The following is a 13,798-nucleotide window of genomic DNA, read 5'->3' on the forward strand; positions in this document are numbered from 1 at the left end:
ATATAGAGAGATCCTTTACGTTTCCAATGGGATTAGAGGAAAGCACAGGAGTTAGCTAGAAAAGTAGATGACTCTTCAAAGCCAGACTATGATGTAGTGAGATTCATAGGTCATAAGAATTAGTATCACAGAGGAGATGGGCAGAATCTAAGAGATTTGAGCCAGGTTTGGAATAGTTTAATAATCCTGAATTTGAAATTACTGGATAATAGTCAATTTGCCTAAAAAGATCAAGATGAAATTGTCTACCATGAGCCAGGTTAGTCAGTGCTTCTCAACAGGGGCACTCTTGGCATTTTAGGTGGGCCAGTTCTTCACAGGACAGTACTGTCCTGGGCATAGCAAGATGTTTAGCAGTCTTCGTATGCACAGGTTGCTAAATGCCAGTAGCAACCTCAGTCATTCTGACAACTAAAAATACCCCACTATATTCCATATACCATCTAAGTACCTTCCCCAGTTCTCTAAGCTACAGGCTTAGTGTAGAAAAGTAGTCAGTTCTAAAAATTAAGAGAATTACATATTTGCACACCTGAACTTAAATTATACTGCTGAAATATCTTACCATATGCCATATATCTTTATTATCCCAACACAATCTACTGCACTGATTGAACTTATTCTCCATTTCCCCACACTAGAATGTAAACTCCATGGAATAATGAGCTAAATTATTTTTAATACTGGTATCTTCAATGTTGTGTCTGAAACATAGTACTCAGTAAATATTTGCTTATTGCTTCCTTGAAAAGTAAAGTTATTGCATAAATAAATGTATGACTGGGACTGGGTGCAGTGGCTTATGTGTGTAATCCCAGCACTTTGGGAGGCCAAGGCAGGTGGATCACCTGAGGTCAGGAGTTCAAGACCAGCCGGGTCAAATATGGTGAAACCCCATCTCTACTAAAAATACAAAAATTAGCCAGGAGTGGTGGCAGGCGCCTATAATCCCAGCTACTCAGGAGGCTGAGGCAGGAGAATCACATGAACCCAAGAGGTGGAGGTTGCAGTGAGCAGAGATCGCGCCACAGCATTCCAGTCTGGGAGATAAGAGCGAAACCCCGTCTCAAAAAAATAAATAAATACATAAATACATAAATGTATGAACGGAGAAACAAACATTAATGTAAACTTTTTGGGGAAGGACTGTATGATTCATATCCAAATTCAGAAAATAATCTAGAGCCATTCAACTTTTGCAACAACACATTTTAATCTGTTTATAAGAATGACCTCAAGATTTGTATGTCTAATGGTTACAGCTGACATCATATGGCAGGATCTTTATGACCTGCCTAAGCGTAAAGAGACAAAGTAAGGTAATTTATAATATATATTCTATATGATGTTCCAGCTAAGTACTGGTTAAAAGGTTCCATTTGTGTGTTTATATGTAATTTTCTTTAATGTGGCACTTCTGTGTTCCTATTTCAACTTGATTATTCTCTAGTCAGATGACCTTATGGGAATAATTTAAACTCTCTAGGTCTTAGTTTTTCTCACATGTAAAATAGAAATGCTAATACAGTATTCCCTTCATACGGCTTTTATGAAGATTAAATGAGATTATATGTATAAAATGTAGCATATAATAGGTTCTAAATGTATGTTGGTACCTTTCTTATTTCCCTTTCCTTTCAAAATTTCCCACTGCAGGCTTTCCACACAACAAATCCTATTGCTAAATCTGTGAACATGCTTTATATTCAAAGTACCACTTTGTGCCTATTTATATCCTCTTACAGTGTGAATAAGACTTATTCCTTTGCAATTCTTGAAAATTCAAATCATCAAATGCTCACTTATTTCTTTCCAAATTAGAAAATGCAAAAAATGATGTCCCAGGTCTTCAAAAAGCCCTATAATTATGACAAAAATAACTGTGATGTGAGAATAATAAAAACAGGAGAGGAGAGTGCATAGAACTGACCAATGTCCAGCTGTTCACAAAGACCAGTGAAAGTAACAACTTATAAAAACTGTCAAATGCAAAAGAGTACTTTATCCCTCCACTTATTAGCACATAGCAAAAATCAGTATTATAAGATCTAAAGCAGTTCAAACAAATCCAGACCCTTGCCTCTGTCTAAAATTAAGAGAAAACAATAATAATTATCAGAGTCATTTTAAGTGTCCATTACAGAAAGGGTTAAAAGAGATCTCTAATTCAGACTTTCAATATTATATCCAACTGAGGCTGTACCAGCCCAGCGAACATGGTGAAACCCCATCTCTACTAAAAATATACAAATTTGCTGAGCGTGGTGGCACATGCCTGTAATCCCAGCTACTTGAGAGGCTGAGGCAAAGAAAATTGCTTAAACCTGGGAAGGGAAGCAGAGGTTGCAGTGAGCTAAGGTTGTGCCACTGCACTCCAGCCTGAGCGACAAGAGCAAAACTGTCTCAAAAAAGAAAAAAAAAAGAGCCGGGGGTGGTGGCTCATGCCTGTAATCCCAGCACTTTGGGAGGCCGACGCAGACAGATCACAAGGTCAGGAGTTCAAGACCAGCCTGACCAACATGGTAAAACCCTGTCTCTACTAAAAATACAAAAATTAGCTAGGTGTGGTGGTGGCATGTGCCTGTTATCTCAGCTACTTGGGAGGCTGAGGCAGGAGAATTACTTGAATCCAGGAGGTGGAGATTGCAGTGAGCCGAGATCACGCCATTGCACTCCAGCCTGGAAGACAGAGCGAGACTCCATCTCAAACAAAAAAGAAAGAAAAAAAGAAAAGAAAAGAAAAGAAAAGTAAGAAAGAAAGAAAGAAAAGAAAAGAAAGAAAAAAGCAAAATAGCTCAAACTCAATGAATTAAAAAAAAATTTTTTTTTGAGTCACAGTCTTTCTCTGTTACCCAGACTAGAGTGCAGTGACACAATCTCGGCTCACTGCGACCTCCCAAGTAACTGGGACTACAGGTACACACCGCAATACCCAGCTAATTTTAGTATTTTTAATAAAGATGGAGTTTTGCCACATTGCCCAAGCTAGTCTTGAACTCCTGACCTCAGGTGATTCACCTGCCTCGGCCTCCCAAAGTGCTGGGATTACAGGCATGAACCACTGCGTCCAGCCTAAAATTACTTTTTTTTTTTTTTTTTGAGATGATTTTGCTCTTGTTGCCCAGGTTGGAGTGCAATGGTGCAATCTCGGCTCACCGCAACCACCGCCTCCCAGGTTCAAGCGATTCTCCTGCCTCACCCCCCCGAGTAGCTGGGACTACAGGCATGTGCCACCATGCCCAGCTAATTTTGTATTTTTAGTAGAGTCAGGGTTTCTCCATAGGTTGGTCAGGCTGCTCTTGAACTCCCGACCTCTGGTGATCCGCCCGCCTCGGCCTCCCAAAGTGCTGGGATTACAGACGTGAGCCACCGTACCTGGCCCTAAAATTACTTTTTAAAAATATGTTTCCTTCAGACATATCTGTTTTTATGCCCAAGAATAATTTAATTGTAAACAAAGCATAAGCTTGCATTCTATTCTATTCATATGCCATCATAAGCATTTTCCACACTGCCTTGTAATAATTTTTAATGGCTGAAGCAAATGTATGTATTGTATTTAACTTACCATTAACCTTTTTTTTTTTTTCTTTTTGAGACATGGTCTCGTTTATCACCCAGGCTGAAGTGTACTGGCACAATCACGGCTCACTGCAGCCTCGACCTCCTGGGTTCAACTGATCCTCCCAACTCAGCCTCCCAAGTAGCTGGGACTACAGACATGCCCTACCATATCCAGCTATTTTTTAATTTTTAGCAGAGATGTTATGTTGCCCAGGGTGGTCTCGAACTCCTACGCTCAAGGAGTCCTTCCACCTCAGCCTCCCAAGTAGCTAGGACTACAGGCATGTACCACCACATCCAGCCATTTTTTAATTTTTAGTAGAGATGAGGTCTCACTATGTTACCTGGGCTGGTCTCGAACTCCCGAGCTCAAGTGATCCTCTCACCTTGGCCTCCCAAAGGGCTGGGATTACAGGAATGAGCCACCATACCTGGCCCATTATCCAATTTTGGACACAAATTACTTTAAATGCATTTGCTATTTAGTAACACTAAAATATACATCTTTTTGTTTACTGCATTTGTTTTAAGAATTATTTACTCAAAAAAGGAATCATTAGCTCAAAAAATTGGAACAAACGTCCCCTTTTGTTTGGCAGAGATGAGGTCTTGCCATGTTGCCCACACTGCTCTTGAACTCCTGGGCTCAAGCGATCTGCCTGCCTCGGCCTCCCAGAGTGCTAGGATTTACAGGTGTGAGCCACCACGCCCAGCCACACATATGGCTTTATTTTTTTTTTTTTAGTAATGTAAAATATGTGACCTTTATTACATGTTAAAGATAATATGCCCCAAATTTATCAAAATTACAATAAAATATTTTTAAACATATACAAAATTGCAAATAACTGATGCTTTTTTCAATAAAGGTACCTGATATACTATTTAAAGACAGGATAAAACAAAGATACGTTTAATGACTTCCATATCATTTTAAAGTCACCTTATTGAACAATACATCATGAAATCTACAGTTGTACATCTAGGAAATTTACCAATGGTGCTCTCTTCTACCGGTGTGTATATTTTAATTTGTCTCATATGGGTGTCTTTTCCATTCTGATGACTGGCTAGAACAGCAATCTGTATCATTAACGTGCAAGTTGGCTTCCTATGATTATCAGTTAAGGGAATATGAATCCAGCCACTTCGTTCCACCAATTCAAGTTGCCAAATTTCTTGAAGGTTGTGAAAATTATTTCCTACTTTGGCTGAAATCTTGCTTGGAGTATAGCTTTCATCAGATTTGTAGTCTGCATAAATATATAATGTCTTAACTGTTGTTTTTCTTCTGAATTGGATGTTCACTAAATGAGGCTGGGAGCCATCTGATTGCCAATAAGTTTCTAGATTGTCATCTCGTAACTGATCCACTCCAAATCCTGGTTTGCAAGATGAGAGTGACCAAACAGCTTGTGACCCAATTTCCCGTACTGTTCCAGTCCTTTCCAACTGCTTAGGGTCAGCACCAGGAGGTGTCTTGTTTGGTGTGGTCATTTTTTAAATATTCTGGCTGCTTGCCAAAACTCAGGTTCTCAGGATTTCCAGCAGCTCTGTGCCACTCTCACTCGGCTTCCTAGGACAGCCTGGGTTCCCCAGCGACCCACGTGTGGCTTTTTAAATGTGTAAATATGCCAGTGTCAATTTCACTATCTATCATACTATCAACATTTTCTATTTTTTGTTATATAGGCATAAAATTTTAAAAATTTTAATTTCTCCCTCTTAGTATCTAGTAAATTAAAATATTTCTCCATTGTTTACTAACCCATCTAAACATCTTTTTGCCCATTTACATATTGAAAATGTGATGGTTTTAACAACTAATGTAGATGCTGTAAATAATAAAGACACTTTGCCAGTTGACACTGTATAACCAACTTCCGATTTGCTCTGCCAGAGGAAGCATTGATTTAAGACTCGATATACAACAACAACTGTGTTTTTCTTTCTTTTTTGAGATAGGGTCTCACTCTGTCACCGAGGCTGGAGTGCAGTGGTGTGAGCACAGCTCACTGCAGCCTCGATCACCCTGGGCTCAGGTGATCCTCTTGAGTAGCTGGGACTATAGGCACATGCCACCATGCCCAGGCTGGTCTAGAATTCCCGGGCTCAAGTGATCTGCCTGCCTTGGCCTCCCAAAGTGCTGGGATTACAGGCGTGAGCCACCGCACCTAGACTGTTTTTCAAATAATCCTCTTGTTTAAAAAATTATAATCCAGTGGATTATGCTTGCCATCGGTGGCTGTGTCACTCTCTGGTAAAGGTGTGTCATTGTTGGCCGCAACCTCTGGGCTGGGATGAGCCATGCTCCCAGTGCAGCAGGGGAGCCCTGCCATGGCCAGTACAGTGGTAGCAGTCGGATTGACCATTGCTGCTGCAGGATTTACAGGCTGTTATGTTTTGCAACCCTTATATAAGGCATGTGGAACCTCAAGTAAAACAAATTTTTCAGCCAGGCGTGGTGGCTCATGCCTGTAATCCCAGCACTTTGAGAGGCCGAGGCGGGCGGATCATGAGTTCAGGAGATCGAGACCATCCTGGCTAACACGGTAAAACCCCGTCTGTACTAAAAATACAAAAAATTAGCCGAGTGTGGTGGCATACGCCTGTAGTCCCAGCTACTTGGGAGTATGAGGCAGGAGAAACACTTGAACCCAGGAGGCAGAGGTTGCGGTGAGCTGAGATTACGCTATCGCACTCCAGCCTGGGCAACAGAGCGAGACTCCATCTCTAACAAAACAAAACAAAACAAAACAAAACAAAAAAACCCCAAAACAAACAACAACAACAACAACAAAAAACAAAATTTTCAAAGTCTACCAAAATCTGCCTTCAGTGGTGGCTATTATAGAGGTATGTTTGAACCCGAAACGACAAAATGGAAAGCAGCATTAATAGTAGCTGTAAGCACTATTGCCAATAAAGAGAAAATAAGAGGTGCTCATTGACAAATTACGCTCTTAAATCATCCAGGTAGATCTTCTTCTATCATAACCAAAAATCAATGGAGCAAAAGATTTACTAGAATGTCAAGCTAAAAAATGAAGTAAATGTATGAATTTTAAGCTCATATTACTTTATGTATATGAGTACCAATTTTTTGTAAAAAAAATGCCTCAGCGCTACAACAAAAATGTGACTCACCTAGATTAAATGGATAAACTTATAGAAACACAAAATCTACCAAGACTGAATCAGTAATAAACAGAAAATCTGAATAAACCTATAACTAGTGGGGAGACTGAATCAGTAATCAAAAACTTCCCAACAAAGTAAAGCCCTAGATCAGATGATTTTGCTGGCAAATTCTATCAAACATTTAAAGAACACCAATCCTTCTCAAACTCTTCCAAAAAATTGAAGAGGAGGAAACACTTCCTAACTCATTCTGTGAAGCCAGCACTATCTTGATATCAAAACAAGGCAAACATATTATAAGAAAACTACAGACCAATATTCTGTATGAATGTATATTGATACAAAAATCCTCAAGAAAATAATAGCAAATTGAATTGAACATATTAATAGAATTATACACCATGACCAAGTGATATTTATTACTGGAATGCAAGGATAATTCAACATATGAAAATCAATTAATGTAATCACATTATCTGAACAAAATGAAACAAAAAACCCCAAATGATCCTCTCAATTCATACAGAAAAAGCATTTAACAAAATTCAATACTCTTTCATGATTTTAAAAAAACTTTAAAAAGCCCTAGTAACAGAAGTAAATTATCTCAGCATAATAAAGGCCATATATTAAAAACCCAGAGCCAACATCATATGCACTGGTAAAAGACCTAACGCTAGCCTGGCCAACATGGTGAAACCCTGTCTCTACTAAAAATACAAAAATTAGCCAGGCATGGCGGCATGTGCCTGTAATCCCAGCTACTCAGGAGGCTGAAGAAGAAGAATCGCTTGAACCCGAGAAGCAGAGGTTGCAGTGAGCCAAGACTCCATCTCAAAAAAGAAAAACAAAAAACAAACAAAAAACAACAACAAAAAAAAAACGACTGAAAACTGGCCAAGCATGGTGACTCACACCTGTAATCCTAGCACTTTGGGAGGCCAAGACAGGCAGATTGCTTGTGCCTAGGCATTCAGAACCAGCTTGGGCAACACAGCAGACCTCATGTCTACTAAAAATAAAAAAAAAATTAGCCAGGTGTGGTGGTGCATGCCTGTTAGTCCCAGCTACTTGGGAGGCTGAGGTGGGAGGATACCTTGAGCCCAGGAGGTTGAGGATGCGGTGAGCTGAGATCATGGCAGTGCACTCAAGCCCGGGTGACAGAGTGAGACCCTGTCTCAAAAAAAAAAAAAGACTGAAAGAACTTTTGCTTTAAGATAGAACAAGACAAGGATATGTACTTTTGCCATGTCTGTTTAACATAGTATTGGAAATTTAGCCAGAGCAATTAAAAATAAATAAAAGGCATCCAAATTGGAAAGGAAAAGGTAAAATTATCTCTGTATACTGACAATATATGCTACATTTAGGAAACCTTAAAGATTCCCCACAAACACACAAAAACTGTTAGAGCTAATAAATGCGGCAAAGTTTCAGGATACAAAATCAATAAAAAAGTCCATTGCATTTCTACACACTAATAATGAATTATCCAAAAACGAAATTAAGGAAACAATTCCATTTACAATAGCATCAAAAAGAATAAAATACCTAGAAATTAACTTAACCAAGGAGGTAAAATACTGTACAGTGAAAACTACAAAAGACAAAAGATTGCTAAAAGAAATTAAAGAACATATAAATAAATGGAAAAACATCCCATGTTCATGGACTAGAAGGCTTATTATTAAGATGTCAACAATGCCCATAGTGATCTACAGATTCAACGCAATCTCTATCAAAACCCCAACCATGTTTTCTGCAGAAACAGAAAAATCCATTCTCAAATTCAAACTGAATCTCAAGGGATCCAGAATAGCCAAAATAATCCTGACAAACAACAACCCCAGAGGACTCACATTCCGTGGTTTCAAAACTTACTACGAAGCTATGGTAATCAAAACCGTGTGGTACTGACATTAAAGACAGATATAAAGACCAATGGAATAGAAAAAAGCCCAGAAATAAACTCTCACTTATATGGTCCAGTTAGTTTTGACAAGAGTGCCAAAACCATTCCATAGGAACAGAACAGTCTTTCCAACAAATGGTACTGAGAAAACCAGATATCCACATTCAAAAGAATAAAACTAAGCTAATACTATACATAAAAAATTAACTCAAAATGGATAAAAGACCTAAATGCAAGCACTAAAACTGCAAAACACTTAGAAGAAAACATAAGGGAAAGACTTCATGACATCAAATTTGGAGATGATTTCTTTGATATGACACCAAAAGCACAGGCAACAAAAGAAAATGTAAGTTGGAGTTCATCAAAATTAAAAACTTTGGTGCATCAAAGGACAACAGAGTGAAAAACCCAAGAATGAGAGAAAATATCTGCAAATCATTTATGTGATAGGAGACTGATAGCCAGAATTATACATAAAGAGCTCTAAAACTCAACAACAGAAAACACAACCCAATTTAAAAATGGGCAAAAGACCTGAATATACATTTCTCCAAAGATTTTTAATATAGAGATCAGTAAGTACATGAAAAGATGCTCAACATCACTAATCATTAGAGAAATACAAACCAAAACCACAAGATACCACTTCACCCCTATTAATATGGCTATTATCAAAACAATAGAAAACAAGTGTTGACAAGTATATTAGTCTGTTTTCACATTGTTATGAAGAACTACTGGAGACTGGATAATCTATGAAGAAAAGGGATTTCACTGACTCACAGTTCCACAGACTTAACTGGGAGCATGACTGGAAGGCCCCAGGAAATTTACAATCACAGCAAAAGGCAAAGGGGGAAGCAAGCACATCTTACCACGGTGGAGCAGGAGAGAGAGAGCATGCAAAGGGGAAAGTGCCACAGACTTTCAAACAACCAGATCTCATGAGAACTCACTATTATGAGAACAGCAAGGGGGAAATCTGCCCCCACTATTCAATCACCTCCTACCAGGCCCCTCCCCCAACACATGGGGATTACAATTCGAGATGAGATTTGGGTGGGGACACAGAGCCAAAGAAGATGTGGAGAAACTGGAACTCTTGTGAATTGTTGACGGGAATGGAAAATTGTGCAACTGCAGTGGAAAAAGAATATGGTGCTTAATCAAGAAATTAAACACAGGACTACCATATAATCCAGCAATTCTACTTCTGGGTATATACACAAAGAACTGAAAGCAGGGACTCAAACAGACACTTGTACACCCATGTTCATAGTAGCATTATTGGTAATACCCAAGAGGTGGAAACAACTGAAGTGTCCATTGATGGATAAATGAATTAACAAAATGTGGTACATACATACAATGAAATATTCAGACTTAAAAAGGAATTAAACTCTGATACATGCTATGTGATGATTAGTATTAAGTGTCAACTTGACTGGATTGAGGAATGCCTAGATGGCTGGTATTGTTTCTGGGTATGTCCGTGAGGGTATTGCCAAAGGAGACTGACATTTGAGTCAGTGGACTGGGAGAAGAAGACCCACTCTCAATGGGGGTGGGCACCATACAATCAGCTGCCAGTGCACTAAAACAAAGCAGGCAGAAGAAGCAAAGATAAGCCTGCTTGCTGAGTCTTCTGGCTTGCTTTCTTTTTCCTTGCCAGATGCTTATATCCTCTCCTCCTGCCCATGTACATCAGACTCCAGGTTCTTTGGGCTCTGGATTCTGAGACTTGCACTAGCAGCCTCCTGGGGGCTCTCAGGCCTTAGGCCTCAGATTGAGGGCTGCACTGTTGGTTTCCCTGCTTTTGAGGCTTTCAAACTTGGGCTGAGCCCTACCACTAGCTTCTCTTTCCCGAGCTTGCCAATAGATTATTGTTGGAATTCACCTTCTAACCATGTGAGTTGATTCTCCCTAATAAACTCTTGTATATATACATATATCCTACCTATTAAAGTCATATATATATATATCTCCATATCCTATTGGTTCTGTCCTTCTGACTAATACATGCTACAACATGGATGAAATGTGAAGATAGACACAAAGGTACAAATATTGTATAACCCCTCTTATATGAGGTACCTAGAATAGTGAAATTCATACAAACAGAGAGTAGAATAGAAGTCACCAGGCATTAGGGGCAAGGAAAGATGGGAAGTTATTAAGTTTGAGATGATAAAAATGGCCGGGCACAGTGGCTCATGCCTGTAATCCAAGCACTTTGGGAGGCCGAGACGGACAGATCACCTGAGGTCAGGAATTCAAGACCAGCCTAACATGGCGAAACCCCGTCTCTACTAAAAATACAAAAATTAGCCAGGCGTGGTGGTGGGCGCTTGTAATCCCAACTACTCGGGAGGCTGAGGCAGGAGAATCACTTGAACCCAGGAGGCAGAGGTTGCAGTGAGCCGAGATCGCGCCATTGCACTCTAGCCTGGGCAATGAAGCGAGACTCCGTCTCAAAAAAAAAAAAACAAAAAGTTCTGGAGATAGTTGTTATGGTTGTACAACAATGTGAATGCATTTAACACCACTGAACCATATACCCTCAAACCCATATACACTGGTAAATTTTATGTTATGCATATTTTACAATAAAAAATTGTGACTAGTATTTAGAATGCATCAGCAGACTAGATATTGAAAGGGAGATGGCTTTCAGGAGAAGAGATGCAAAAAAACAAAAAATAGCATGAACTTAGTGCAAACATTTTCTAGCTACATTTGTTTTATCCCACTTTGCACCTAAGTTATCTGTTAATAACATTTGGTACTGAGTGAGGGCCTACTACCTTTCTGCTTCCCAAGGAGCCCAACCAGTGGCCATGTTTTAAAATCAAAGGAAGCCAGGAGCAGTGGCTCACACATATAATCCCAACACTTGGGGAGGCCGAGGCGAAGAGGATCCCTTGAGCCCAGGATTTCAAGACCAGCCTAGGCAACATTAAATTTTTTTAAAAATTAGTGGCCGGGCGCAGTGGCTTACGCCTGTAATCCCAACACTTTAGGAGGCAAAGGTGGGTGGATCACCTGAGGTCAGGAGCTCAAGACCAGCCTGGCCAACATGATGAAACCCCGTCTCTACTAAAAATAAAAAAAATTAGTCGGGTGTGGTGACAGGCGCCTGTAATCCCTGCTACTTAGGAGGCTGAGGCAGGAGAATCGCTTGAACCCAGGAGGCAGAGGTTGCAGTGAGCCAAGATCTTGCTACTGCACTCCGGCCTGGGCAGTGAGAGTGAAACTCCATCTCAAAAAAAAAAAAAAAAAAAATTAGTTACACGTGGTGGCATATGCTTGTAGCCCCAGCTACCCAGGAGGCTGAGGTGGGAGGATTGCTTGACCTTGGAAGGTCAAGGTTGCAGTGAGCCACCAGCATGCCACTGCACTCCAGCCTGGGCAACAGACCAAGAGTTTGTCTCAAAAAAAACAAAAAAACAAAAAAACCAGGAAAAAAAAAACAGGATAAAAAAAATCCTTAAGAAAACTGATCTCTGAAGGTATAAGCCAAAACATTATTTGTCTTAATGTGTTACTAATTCAGATTTTATGAAGGTTATTCTCTATTCACATCTAAATTCTCAAATGTTAAACAAAAATGACTTCAACTCAAGTTACCCAAAAATAAACTGCAACTAATTTAACACAAAACTATTCAAAATAAAAATTTACATCTAATAAAATATTAGATATTTTTCATCTTTCTTTTTGAAATAGTATTTAAGGCGTTTGTTTTAAAAATTATGGCATAAAGGCCAGGCATGGTGGCTCACACCTGTAATCCCAGCACTTTGGGAGGCCAAGGCTGATGTATCAGTTGAGCCCAGGAGTTTTGAGACTAGCCCCGGCAACACGGCGAAATCCCGTCTCTACAAAAAAATACAAAAATTAGCTGGGTGTGGTGGTGTGTGCCTGTAGTCCCAGCTGCTCAGGAGGCTGAGGTGGGATAATTGCCTGGGCCCAGGAAGTAGAGGCTGCAGTGAGTTGAGACTGCATCACTACACTCCAGCCTGGGCGACAGAGTGAGACCCTGTCTCCAAAAATTAAAAATAAAAATTATGGTATAAATGCAGACATTTCTCTCAGAAATGCAAAGAAAATAACATAAAAATCACCATAAAGAAGCCTATTTGTTTTATTCTCTCAACTTTATTTATAGGAAAGAGCATGAGTTATACAGCTAGCAAGACTGTGTCAGGGTCCTACCATATCAGTTTCTTCAATGTTAATTAGGGATACCATCAACTATCACACAGGTTTACCAGGAAGATTAAGTTAGATAATAAATAAAGCACAGAATAGGCACTAAACAAATGCTAGCTCCCTTTTGTTTCTAGAAGTCAAAGTCCCTGCGTTTGAATTGTAACTTCACTTACTGGCTGTGTGATTTTGAACAAGTTACTTAATCTTTCTAGGCCTATTTTGTCACTTGTAAATGTGGATTTTAACAGTAGCTAGCTACTTCATAGGGTTGTTATGTGTATTAAATAAAGTCTGTAAGTCTGGATTTAGAAAAGCACCTGGCACATGGTAAACACTCAATAAACACTCAATAAATATTAGTATCTCATTCTCCTCACAACCACCACCACCACCACAATCTATCTGCTTCCCACTGCAGAGCATCTGCAGCTTTGTAACTGTTCATTTCTCATTTCATATCTTTAAGTCATCTACAGAAACATGAGTGGTATGTTTTACCAGAAGGCCCATTCTTTTCCTTTTTTTTTTTTTTTTTGCTTCTCTTTAGTAAAAAACAGAATACCAAGCAATAAGTAAATGCTCATTGAATGAAAGAACAAATAATATGCCATAATTTTTTTTTTTTTTTTTTTTTGAGACATTGTCTCTCTCTGTCGCCCAGGCTGGAGTGCAATGGCGTGATCTCGATCTCGGCTCACTGCAACCTCTGCCTCCTGGGTTCAAATAATTCTCGTGCCTCAGCCTCCTGAGTAGCTGGCATTACAGGCACCTGCCACCACGCCCAGCTAATTTTTGCATTTTTAGTAGAGATGGGGTTTCACCATATTAGCCAGGCTGGTCTCGAACTCATGATCTCAAGCTATCCACCTGCCTCAGCCTCCCAAAGTGCTGAGATTACAGGCGTGAGCCACTGCATCCAGCTAAAATTTTTTTTTAATTTTTTTAAAAAAGAACAAATACATGGAA

General features: G+C 39.5%; 2 protein-coding genes and 1 pseudogene across 3 annotated transcripts in view; 1 reads left to right on the plus strand and 2 right to left on the minus strand.

Annotated features, from left to right (window-relative positions):
- Positions 1 to 13,798, minus strand: part of ZFYVE9 (zinc finger FYVE-type containing 9) — a 206,470-nt gene that overhangs the window by 95,901 nt on the left and 96,771 nt on the right. The window lies entirely within an intron of this gene.
- Positions 4,493 to 5,235, minus strand: LOC129036583 (anaphase-promoting complex subunit 10-like). The gene has a single exon (XM_054487937.2). The coding sequence runs from the start codon at positions 5,059 to 5,061 to the stop codon at positions 4,504 to 4,506; it is 558 nt and encodes a 185-aa protein (XP_054343912.1). The 5' UTR covers positions 5,062 to 5,235; the 3' UTR covers positions 4,493 to 4,503.
- LOC129036590 (mitochondrial import inner membrane translocase subunit TIM14-like) lies at positions 5,902 to 6,612 on the plus strand (annotated as a pseudogene).

This window comes from Pongo pygmaeus, chromosome 1, assembly GCF_028885625.2.
Source record: "Pongo pygmaeus isolate AG05252 chromosome 1, NHGRI_mPonPyg2-v2.0_pri, whole genome shotgun sequence".
NCBI lineage: Eukaryota > Metazoa > Chordata > Mammalia > Primates > Hominidae > Pongo > Pongo pygmaeus.

What these genes read in the sequence shown, in the direction of transcription:
- LOC129036583 (XM_054487937.2), bottom strand. Translation starts at nt 5,061, where the DNA reads ATGACCACACCAAACAAGACACCTCCTGGTGCTGACCCTAAGCAGTTG.